Source organism: Charadrius vociferus, unplaced genomic scaffold, assembly GCF_000708025.1.
Source record: "Charadrius vociferus isolate BGI_N301 unplaced genomic scaffold, ASM70802v2 scaffold593, whole genome shotgun sequence".
Taxonomy (NCBI): domain Eukaryota; kingdom Metazoa; phylum Chordata; class Aves; order Charadriiformes; family Charadriidae; genus Charadrius; species Charadrius vociferus.
The window spans coordinates 1,493,753-1,505,651 of NW_009647739.1; the positions used below are offsets into that span (position 1 = coordinate 1,493,753).

The 11,899-nt window shown below is 45.6% G+C and overlaps 1 protein-coding gene across 2 annotated transcripts in view; it reads right to left on the reverse strand.

Annotated features, from left to right (window-relative positions):
- MGRN1 (mahogunin ring finger 1, E3 ubiquitin protein ligase) overlaps positions 1–4,196 on the reverse strand; it is a 49,756-nt gene extending 45,560 nt beyond the window's left edge. Inside the window, exons 1-2 of one of the 2 annotated variants that reach the window (XM_009881931.1) lie at positions 4,084–4,196; positions 1,032–1,120 (exon numbers count right to left, since the gene is read on the reverse strand). In XM_009881931.1, coding sequence (XP_009880233.1) covers positions 1,032–1,120; positions 4,084–4,176 — 182 coding nt within the window. In that variant the 5' untranslated portion in view covers positions 4,177–4,196. The remainder of the gene's footprint in view (positions 1–1,031; positions 1,121–4,083) is intronic. The other variant, XM_009881932.1, reaches the window with a different exon arrangement.
- Between the last annotated feature and the right edge of the window lie 7,703 nt (positions 4,197–11,899).

Here is an 11,899-nt window from a genome sequence, read left to right on the forward strand (position 1 = left end):
CACTCTTTAGCTGAAAAAGCCAGACGGCATTCAGAGCAGCTTAGCAATGGTTACTTTTTACAGAAGTGCTTCCCTCTTTTCCTGTTCAATCAGTTTTGAAACCACAGGTATTGCTCATTTAAAAAACAAAACAAAACAAAAAAAAACAACCTTCAGTTTTCACATAAAAACAAACTGAGGGTTTTGTGCGGTTATGACTCAAATTACTCACATTACGCCATGCTCTCAGAATCACCTTGGCTGAGAGTTGAGCTGGGCCCTTGCCAGTACTCCAGCCCTGTGCCTGAAACGCAGAATTCAGAGCGACTCAAGGATCTTTGAGAAACACTCTGCCTGGACATCTGCCCAGTCGCTCAGACCAAAACAAAGCACTGTACGCTGAGCCCCTGTACTTCAGCCATCTGTTTGAAAGAGGGCAGCCGCAGGTCGAAGTGTTAGCTATTGCGTTGAATCCAGCTAGTGCTGCTTTAGATCTCAGTGTAGAGCAGTGAAAGGCTACAGATCTCCGTGATTATCCAGACCTCCTTCCCCCGTGCATGGGACATAAGCCATCTAAATGAATGCATAACACTCGGACCAAACTTTATCTTGGCAGCAGGAGAAACCTGAGGAAGTTACACTCAAGACCAATCAGTCTTCCTGGCCTGTGACTTGCACCAGAATCAGCTACTTTCTGGCTTCTCCTTGCACAAGAATGCAGAAAGGAATCTGTCTGTAGGGTTTACTGACCTGACTAATATCTTCCATTCATGCTAATGATTTCATGGTTTTGTTTACCGCTCTAGTCTGTCCTGTAGAGACAGATACCTTGCCGGTCCTGTTTGGAAACACAGATTGCTCAAGTGTAGGGATAAAGAGCATATAAACCACCTGAAAGCTCTGATCATAAGGGAACACACAGACCTCTGGACTTATCTAGCAACAAGGATCTGGAATTCAGCTATTTCTCCAAAACCTAATCAAATACAGTTTGTCTCTGGATGACAGATAGCTGGGTTGAATAAAATGAAAGATTCAGGCAATAACAGTACCTCACAAGTCGGAGTGAGTCTTTGCGGATGTTCACCAAACTTCTGAGTGTCTTCACTGGCTCATGTGGAGCTGGAGTTACATAGGGAAACTGGAATAAAAAGGCAAATAATTTTCCTATTATTCTACTATAAAAGGCAGCAGCATGTTACCTGGCATACAATTTGCCCAAACCAAGAAACATCTACCTTTAAGGGTGCTCAGTACAGCAGCCACGCAGAACAGTAATAGAGAATTCTATTTACAGATAAATCAAGCATGTTTCAGGGTGAAAATCCTGCATTGGCCCAGCAATAGCTCATATTGGGAGTACAGTTTAAGAAAGGGCATTTTCACAAGCTCTTTTTCTGCACCCTGAATTCTCAGTCTGGAAAGCCTTGCTCTCACAAGCTTTTACTTCCACTAAAGCCACCTCCAGCTTGAGCAGAAGAAATGCAGCCCTTTCATGTGTGTTACAGCATACAAACAGTTACTTGACTGCTAATCAGCATGCCGAAGCCCTGGATTACTGGGGGAAAACTCTTTTTATGCTGAAACAATGGGGCAAATGTTCTGGAAAAGAAAAGAAAGAGACAAGGATAGGGGGCCTCATTCTATTCTACAGTCAAGAGACCTTCTCGAAGACTGTGCTTTAAATAAAGAACGATAATGCTTCAGACTGTAATTCTCCTTACTGATCACAGAATCTCCAGTGAGAAATGCAAAGGAAACTGCTTACTGTGGTGACCACAACCTGTACAGCTGCAGACCTGCCTGCTAGATCTCCCATCTGCTCGTCGAAGTCTGAAGCTGAAACATCCACTCACACAACTGCCAAGTTTGACAGGTGGAGACACAGCCATGCTCCAAATCAGAGCAAAGGCAGGACACAAAGGTACAGAGCTCCAGGACAAGCTTTCAGGCAGAAGGTTACTCTGAATGCATCCAGCAACAGTGCCACCATGCAGCCTCATTAGAGTTGGGGTGCTTCAAACACGCATCTACTAGGTGGCCTGCAGTGGTGTAGAGAGAGTGAGTGACAAGGAGCAGAAGTACCAGGGACCACCAATATAAATATATTCCCTTAGAAATGAGGAGCCTGCTAATCAGGCAGCCAAATGCTGCTGCAGCTGAACTTCAGGGAAGCTCCAGGACAAAAGCCTGTCAGTGTTGTCCCCTCGGGCCACAGAAATGTATTGGTGGGGCAACAGCCAGAGCCTGAGGGAAAACATGCTGTTTCCTGTCCAACAGGAGAACTGCTGCCACAGAAGGCAGCAGAGAATTCACGGGGCAGAAGCAACTACTTTCCTTGCACCCCGACTGCTCGGTACTGTGGTTGGTAGCACTGCTCTACACAGAGCACTCAAGACCTCCGTTACTCCAAAGCAAGAACTCGGCCCACGTCCAGAAAGCAGTTTCGCTGCTCTGTGTTCAAGTGGTTTTTTCCCTTGAAGATTAATCAGAGCTGCCAAAGGGCATTAACTTTACATAGGCAAACTATATACCACGACAGCCTCCCTCTCTTAAACCTATTTGGCAAACGTCCCACTGTGTTAATAGCATTCTCACCCACTCCCCTCTGAAGAAATGATGAAATTCAGTGCTGCGATGTCTGCAAGGAAACCCAGGCTGAGACATGCACGCAATTTAACTATGCAAGGTTAGTCCCTACAGCCATAGGCACATGGCATATTAGCTAAAAGCTGCGTCTTCTACTTTTGTTGGAGCGCTGTGTGGCTGCTAGTCACAGAGCAAAGGGGAAGTGGTCAACTTTTAACCGCTGTCCTGCACGGGCCCTGTAAGCAGGCATGGTGTAGGGTATGGGATGAGCATCTGCATGCCTGCCTAGCACCGTTACATCCAGAAAAACTTCCATCTAAAGTCCCTCCTTCCTAATTCTGTTGCTCATCTGCACTTTCTGCTTGAACAAGGGCTTTCCAGATTCCTCCCTGTCTTACCCTGCAGAGTCCTGCTAACTAACTGTGGTACTGAGAAGACCTATGGCACAGTCTGAACACAACTCAGAAAGCAGAATGCGCTCGTCACCAGTTCAACTCAAATATCGAGTCATCTCCTCTCAGCTTCCCTCATCTGTAAAACAGGGGTGATACTGAACTGCCTGAGCACTACAAGCATGAATTAACTAATAGTCACAGCTTTTCTGAAGACGAGAACCATGACATCAATTTCTCATATTCACGTTTTGAAGCTGCAGAAACAACTAGGAAAATAGCTGGCAAAGCAAGCAGCTCTTTTTCCTCTCCAGCACTCTGAAAACATCCCCATAGAGCTCCTAATCTGTAACCTTTTGGTTCTTTTTAAGCAGTTTTGAGATGCAAGAGAAATCCAAAACCAAACACTCACATAAAATTCCTATCTGTCCCTCACAACAGTGCTACTCCCTGTTCACAACAAAAGAACAAGCCAATCACTCAAGCAGGTAGCTTTACACAGTTTCATAAACCACATGAGCCCAGAAACACCTCCATGTTCTTCTAACTGAAAAAACTAAAGTAGAGACTTTCTGAGCAGCCCACCTAGGTTACAAGGCAAACAAAAACCACCAAATATCAAGATCTGTCTTAACACAGCCCTATGCCCAGTCAGGCCACTCGTTTCCACGGAGAACATCACGCATTGAACACCGGCTGAAATCCATCCAATGTGCCCAGGAGCCCTATGAAGTTCAGGCTCTGAGAGTGGATCTGCTTCCCAGCCTTCTCCTCTCTGCAGCGTGTTTTACACTCGCTCAGGCAGACAATCAGTATTTGTCCCAAAAGCTGTGCTCCTGAGTCCCTGTCCTTCCCCCGTTACTTCTTCCTTCTGCCCTAAGTAAAAATAAGCCCAGAAGGTGCATACTACTTAGAAAAACTCTGCTTGCATCTGAACAGCTATGGCAGCCAGCAAGCTGGGACACGGGGTGGGGGAACACTCTTGCCCCGCAGACTGGAATGACATTCCTCAAGTAGCGAGGGTCTCTTAAGTCTGTGCTAGCCTCCTCTACAAGCTCTAAACAAGATTTTCCAAACCAGGCAGAAAACAAAAGGGTAAAATAGACAGCATATAGGAACTTGCCTGAACAGGTCTATTCCCAAGGAAGTTTAGATCCATGTTCTCGCCAAAAAGGTAGCCCTCGGGGTGAGGCGTGTCAAACTTCTCGCCTCCCATAAAGAAGTGACTTGCAAAGTAGTTTCCTAGAAAAAAAAAAAAAAAACAAAACACAAGGGAATAATAAAAAAAAACTCTAAATGATTGCTTCGCCGAGAACAACTGGTCTGTGCAGTTTTTAATTCACAAGTATAAAAGAGCACAAGACATTGAAAATACTTGCTAGTTCACTCCTTCCCTGTACTACCGACGGCCACTGCCAACAGTAGAAGCAGGGGAAAAAAAGAAAAACCCTAGACTAAATCATTACAGTGGAGATAATTCCATTTTAACTTGTTTTCCAGAGAAGGGACAGGGAGCAGTGAGAGTCATCTCTTTCCAATATTGCTCAGTTCTGATGAATTCTTCCTCTTTTCTCCACCTTCCAGTAAGAAGTCCAGTCCCACAAACACCATCCACCCGCTCAGAGGAGGATGAGGCTTCCTCCCACTGCAAAACCCTGGACAGCCAGAGGGGCTCCTGTTGGGCAAAGTTTGCCTTCCCTCCCCTCTTTCACTCCCATATCCCAGGGCAAGAATCACACAAAACCTTTACTGTGAGTGCTAGAAACTATATGCCTTGATGTGAAACTTAACCAATAACATTGACAGTTCTAAATGCAGAAACATGGCTGCCTGGAAGATAGAAACCCTGGGACTGACTAAACTGAACTTCAGCTCTGAAAGCTTCACCACAGATTTGTTTCATTCATCTTTTGATGCACTACAGTGCAAATTTCAGGAGACAAAGCACGTGCAAGCTCACTGGGATTCTGGAGCCCTGGATAAACAGCAAAGTCAACCAAACCGATTCAGATGTACAAGAGCACCACAAATGTAGCTTCCTCCTAGAAAGACCTCAGGAAAACACTCTCAAATATGAACTTCACGGAGTTACAGTTTCAGAGAAATAAGTATCAGGAGAGAATTAAAATAAAAGGCTCCACCCAAGCCATTTCCCTTGAAGTTTCAGAGTGGGGTTTTTCATGCGCATGATGAAAGGACTGAGCCAAATGTACATTCCCTTCCCTAGGTGCAATGCATAGACAGCATAAAATTTGTTTTAAAACGAGTCATTACAGAAGCAGTAACTAGTCATCTGAATGGTTATGGAGGCATTATGGAAGGATTTGCAGTCCCTCTAGCTAGGAGCAAGCATGAGATACTCTGAAATGGAAGGCTTTTCATGAATGGCTCCTTTTTTCCATTAAGGCTTTTTTCCTTTATGCTTCAAGAAAGGCTCTTCTTACTCTGCACAGATGGTAGTGCTTTAATGACAACGGTAGTGCTCAGCTATTGCTGAGCTCAGCTTACAAGCATCCAGATGTTTATATTATAGAAACACGTCCTTCTTTCCAGATACAGCAATCAACTTCAGTGAAGGTCCAGAATCTACCTAGAATCTGTCCTACAGAATCAACATAACAAAATGTAGGTGCTCCAAATGATAGGCAGCCTTTTCCCACCCACCTTTTCCCACAAATTAAAAAGCTAAGCTGCATATAATCTCCAAGCACAGATAGCATGATACAGCCTCTCCACCTGAGATACACCGTGGTGGTTTACGATTCTACTAAGGTTCAGAAAAGCATGACAAACACTAGGGTTTAGGAACAGATTTCACATTTTATGTCAGTCAAGTAGGATTGTGTCTTGAAGCATTTTATCTAGTTAACTGTGAAGACAATACTTGCGCCGGGTGTCTCAGTACCGCAGCAGCTGATTACCTGGGATCGGAGTCAGACAGCTCCCTGCTCACGCTGATTTGGTATGCCGTGAACGAGACATCCTGGGGCTTGACTCACCTCAGCAAACCTTTATTCTAAAAATTCAGAGCAGAGCTTTTTTGTGGAAGAAGTTCTGCATCCCATGCGCGGAGGACACAGAGCCCCAGCAGGCGAGGACTGCTCGCCACCACTGAAAGCCTGCACCTGCGGGGAGCCAGCTGGCCAGGACTCTCCAGCACCTTGGGATGAAAAGGTCTCTCTCGCCCAACTGGAACAACACTGAGACAAATAACTAGCGTGTTTAAGGCACCTGCCACACTGTCTTTGCTCCACTAAGAACTACTTTTGGGATCTCTAACAAATTGTTAGGATTTCTCACAAATACACGCTACCCCCACAACACAGCAGCACTTATCTAACTGGAAACCACAGCTTCAATTCCACGTTCAGACTGAAGGCTCCCTTCACCTTCCTGCTAAGTCACCTCCTGCAATGTGAAGGTTTTTTCCCCAGAGGTGCTTCCTTCATGAGCAAACAAGAAACGTAGTCTGTGCCAGTCACAAAGAGCATGAGAAAAATCACTTTGAGGAGCTCAGAGGGGAATACGCTGGCGAGCAGAACACCCCTTGGGCTCTGCCAGCGCTGCTACAGATACAAACACCACCACTTACACAAGGTCTCAACAGCAAAACTAACAAACAAGGACTGCAGCAAACTGTCTTCACGAATTTATAAAACAGTAGTTAGCAGCTAAAAAAAGATATTCTATTGCAAGCTTTCAGAAGCCCGTTGCTGGAATACCACGTTAAGTTCAGAGCTGTCAAGGTAAGACCAAAGTTATGCGTTATTTTGCTCAACCAGTCACAATCAACTCAGAGTTTGCCTAAGCTGAAGACAAAACGTTTTAAGAAAGCACTTTGTAAATATCACACCAAGGACTAAAAGGACGGAGAAACTTAAAGAAGGAAAAAAAAATGAGGTGTCCTCTTTGCTGGTCACTGTGATGTTCCACACCTAGCACAAGACTGATAGGATTTTTAATGTTTCTGAAAGGCATTTTCTATGCATTAAAAATTTTTTTCTATGCATTAAAATCCTGCTGCAGCTCCACCTCTGCGTTCTATTTCCAGCTTCAGACAGCTGTATGCTTTCAGCCAGACTACCATGCCTCTTGAACTCCGTTCCCACATGTCTCCCCAGTCTATAAACCAACCTCAACCTCCTACCTTACGCAGGTGTTGCAAGGCCAGCTTGACACAAAGCTCTGTAGCTATGGACACAAGGGGGATGCTAAGCACCATCCTCTTTGGCAGGAAAAAAAAAAAAAAAGGGCAAAAAATCTTTGGATTAAGCCTCCACAGAACTGCTACAAACAGAAATCCCCCAGGAAAATGCAGTGACACGGGGGGGGGGGATAAATAAATAAATCACACAATAAACAAGGAGGGGATATAAGAAAAATGCCAGAGCAAAGAAAAACTGTGGCTTTACTTTCCCAGAGTAAATCTGCACAAAACATTGGACAGCATTAGATAAAAGAGAAAAGAGAACACGAATGGGTGAATCACCTAAAGTAGATTAAGTGTAAGCAGTGGTTCTAAGAGAAATTGTGGTGGAAAACTTCACAGTGGCTGGAAAAACACCACAGGGACACCCAGAATGGCCAAGCCTGACTCATTAGTTTGTCCCACGCAAAACCGAATTGGAACCCAAGGCTTCTCCGAGGCATTAGATGACACCAAACTGCTTAACATGGCAGGGGTTTTATTATCATAAACGCACCAGCATTAAGCACCAGACTGCTCCAGTCATAACTACTTCTCCTTAACCCTAACCCAGCATCCTAATCCCACGACCATGCAAACCCAACACATGGATGTGATGCACAAGTGACAAGGGCTGCATCATACAATGTTCATTAACAGAAAGTAATCAGATGTCCATTTAGGCTTCTCACCGTTATTAGAGTTAACAGTGAAGTGACAGAAATGGAGTTCTTCCTATTTACTCAGCCAGACACTCACCACCACGGCATGCTGAGGGACAGACTGACAGCACAGCCCTAGACACAGCCTGAGCCTGAACCAGCACTGTGGCTGGATGAGGCCGTCTTGCCTTCCTCATCACCCATCCTTGTTGGGTCAGCAAAAGCAGTCATGTAGCAAACGGCAGTGTGACTCTGAGCTGGGTTAAATATAACCCAGCAACAAACAAGCAGCAAAAGGAACTGCTTTGGCCCATGTGTGCTCCAGTCTGGTGGTCGTGAGTAGCTGGGGAGAAGGCAGGAAAGGAATGCTGCAGTCAATGGTAGGCAGTGGTGGCCATCACCAGCAGGGTTGGGCTGAAACCCCGACAGAACTACAACAGAAGTAACAGAGACAACTGCTCCACTGTGCTTTGAGGAGCGGGTGAGGAACGAAAGCTATGTGTGAAATACAGAAACATATTTCTGTTTTGATACTGTCACAGTATAAATGGCTTATGAGCTGAGAACAAGGTGATGGACCAAGTACAATGCTGGGTAGTCTTCTCCTATTTAGAATTGCTCTTTGGTTAAAGTGTCATTCCCAAACAACAAAGCAGTTCAGCTTCAGAGAGCAGTAATCTGCCTCCTTTTTTCCCCTCCCCAAAATGTCCAGGGAATTCTCTTTCAAGAGCCTACTCCAGAGGAGAAAAGCTATCTCAAGGGCACGTGCTCCCTGCCCTGCTCCACACTGCAGATGAGCTCACTGGAACAAGAGCTGAGCTGACGAAGTAGCTGCGGAAAACACTGGTGCATTGCTCACTGGTTGCTAAAGCAATAGGGGCATCATGAGACTGCATGCAAGAACACGGATCATTTTACTGTTTCAAGCACAGAAGCACAGCAAAGATCATGACTGTTCCTTGTGATTACCCATTTTTAGCCTGTTTCATGGGGACACTAATTCTTCTGTACAAATCCGGCCCTTCTCCAGCCCCCTACCAACTGGTCAGGCATCTGCAACGCCAGCACATTCTCCATAAATGTTAAAAGGTACCAGTGAAGAGGTATTAAAGAATGGTATCATGTGTCATCTTACAGCCTCCCAGATGCAGGAAGGGAAATGCAGATGATCCATATGCAGAGCCTTGGAAGAATAAGCAAGGCATTTTCAGAGGATTTTTAACTACAAAACTGCACACGGGTTGCATCAAAACTGTTAAAACGATCTGTGAATGCCTCATTAAAGACTCTGGCTTTTAAAGACCAAGGTGGATTCCACAACTACCTGCCCAGTCCTCCACAGAGCATGTGACCAACCCTGCAATAACCACATCAAAAGTCAGTAAATGAGAACTGAATATTCACTACTGCATTTGCAACCAGCTGTGACTCAACAAGGTGCCGTCACTTGGTATGACCTGGTAAAGTATCTGTGTTCCTTGTCACAGGCAGGCTGACACAATGCTTAAATTACAGTCAGAATACCTGTGTTTTGTCTTTATTTCCATGCACAACACGGCCTTCCTGTGAGGTGGTGTGTTTGGTCCAGAACACAAACCCTCATCCTTCAAACTGATGCCCACCATGGACAACAGCTGATCAGAGCCACAGCAGCTTGCCCAGACACCCACAGAAAGTCAAGACCTGCTTAAACCAGAGACTTGGAGGGAAAGAACATAAAAGATGATGGACAGCCCTCGGTGCTGCACGAGAGTCCAGCGGATGGGTAACCTCAGTTAACACTCCCTCACCACATCTTCCAGCCTTTCAGGGGTAATCTCTGAGCAGCTAGGAGACTGCCTGCGTGTCAGGCTAACACTCCAGTGCACACATTTAAACATTTAACAGCCAATGGAAAACTGGCTTTATCCAGGCAGGCAGGCAGTAGCGGTACAGGGCTCACAACGACAGTGTCAAGATAGAAATAATTAGCAACCATTTAGCCCACAAATTTTTTGTACCGCTTCCATCTTGCTTCCTGAAATCAAATAAAACCATACACACTCACTTCCAGTCGTCTTCACTGTCAGGTTTTGTACCAGTCATAGCCAATCTTTCCAGCCCCAAGACAAACACATGTAGGACTGTAGGACCAGAAAGGACAATGTCCTTCCAAACAGGCTCCACCTGAAGAAAGGAGAGGGGGTTGCCATCCTAACAGCCCTTACTGTTTAGTAACCTTCCTTGAACCTCCACCTTAGAAGTGTTCATGACCTCTTCTTCTGCCTAGAATGATCTTGAGTTTGAACAGCTCTTCTCCCTTCCTGAAGCCAAGAGGATCCTTGTTAGATAAACCTGAAGAAGGCAAAGAGAAAAGTCTAGCCTATAGCCAGAAAGCCTATGCTTTCAGAGAGAGCACAAGCAAGCACAACAGGAAATTAATTAACAAGCATCTAATTGTATCCAAAGCCTTTAAAGGAAATACCAGTATTTTTCTTTAATCAGCTGCTTGAAAGCATTAGCTGTTCAGTTTTACAAGGGAGGTACCATGCATGGAACGCTCTTTGGCAGCATCTAGGTCAATAGATCACTTCCAGAGAGCATGTGAACACACAAACCCAACCTCACATGTGAGGGGCACACTGGCTTGCACATTGGCTAAAACCCAACACACCGTTAAATTCTAGTCTGGGCAATTACAACAGTACAGAAACAACAGGATGATAATTTGAAAGACGCAGTTTAATGTTCATTACCTATGGTGGTTATAATTAATCCAGTCCATATCTAAAATGCTGTCTAAGTATCAAAACAAATCAGGTGCAACCTCTATGCTGTATGAAAAGGGCAGGGCCCATGATACCATAGAGCAGGCAGCTCACGTCCACCCAGTCTCCCACACTGAGAAAGGCCCCCAGCCACCCAAGGGACACGCAGAGATCTGCTGTAACCTATCAATGACATTTGTCTTTCCTAGCAGCCCAATAAACTAGTCCTCATCCCCCTAAAAAAAAAAAAAAAAAAAAAAAAAAGCAGGTTAGATTGGTTAGATTTCCTAAGAGAGCCAGAACAGCTGATGAATTTTTCCAGGAAGGTTTGCCCCTTCCATCTCCTCCACACCACCATTCTTGCTGAAGGCCAACCTGCAACAAGACAAGGTGTAATGATGGCAGGACTTTGTGGGAAAAGATCTTCCACCCCCTCCAAACAAAACGGGGGCACCATCACACAGCCCTGAGGATGCCACAGCCAGCAAGTCATCAGACACACATAGAATTCAAGTCTCTGAATGAAAAGGCTATGCCGCACCTGTACCCCAAAGCGAGGGAACAGGAGCCTGCCTGGAAAAGCCCTAGCAGAACAGAAACTTAGAAAAATCTGTAAGCAAATGGATACTGTTGGAGAAAAGATCACCAGAATTTCCCTGATGACTTGTTTTGTGAGAAGAATAAGTAAAACTCTTTAAACAAGTTAAACCAGGCCAATCTCAAAAGCCAGTCTAAGACAAGGTGAGTCATGGGCTCATCCCAACTTCACACAAGTGGCACTGCTGACAACTCTCTAAGTTTTCAGAACGTCTCCCTTTGGAAAACAAATACCCATGTGGGCCACATCAATCCAACAGCTCCTAGGTGAGAAACACTGCTGTTTTAAGGAGGTAAAGAAGGTTGTCATGTGGGAATTTGTCCATCCTATATTCCCCAGAATTGATTTTCCTTCCACATCCCCACCAACCTCTGCCATTGCTCCCTCTTTACCAGCAGGAGATGCCCCACTTGCCACAGACTGACGACTTGCTGCAGCCACATTTCCAGAGCGCAGAAGTGAAGCCTTGCTCACCTACCATGACCCACCAGGACCAAAGGGCAGTAACTGAGCCGGGTGGCCACACACACTGACAGAGGGACAGGCAGACTACTTAAGCATTAGATTCAGAGCACACGGCACTCCTCCATGCTTCCACTTCAGCCAAACAGGGCACCGTGACGGCCTCATACCACAGGCTTGGCCCAAGAAGGTACATCCACCGGCTCTCTCCACCAGGGAGGCCCCGAAGCCGGGCGAGCAGGGCCCCGAGCAGAGCCAGAGCAGCCCCGGGCCCTGCTCGACCC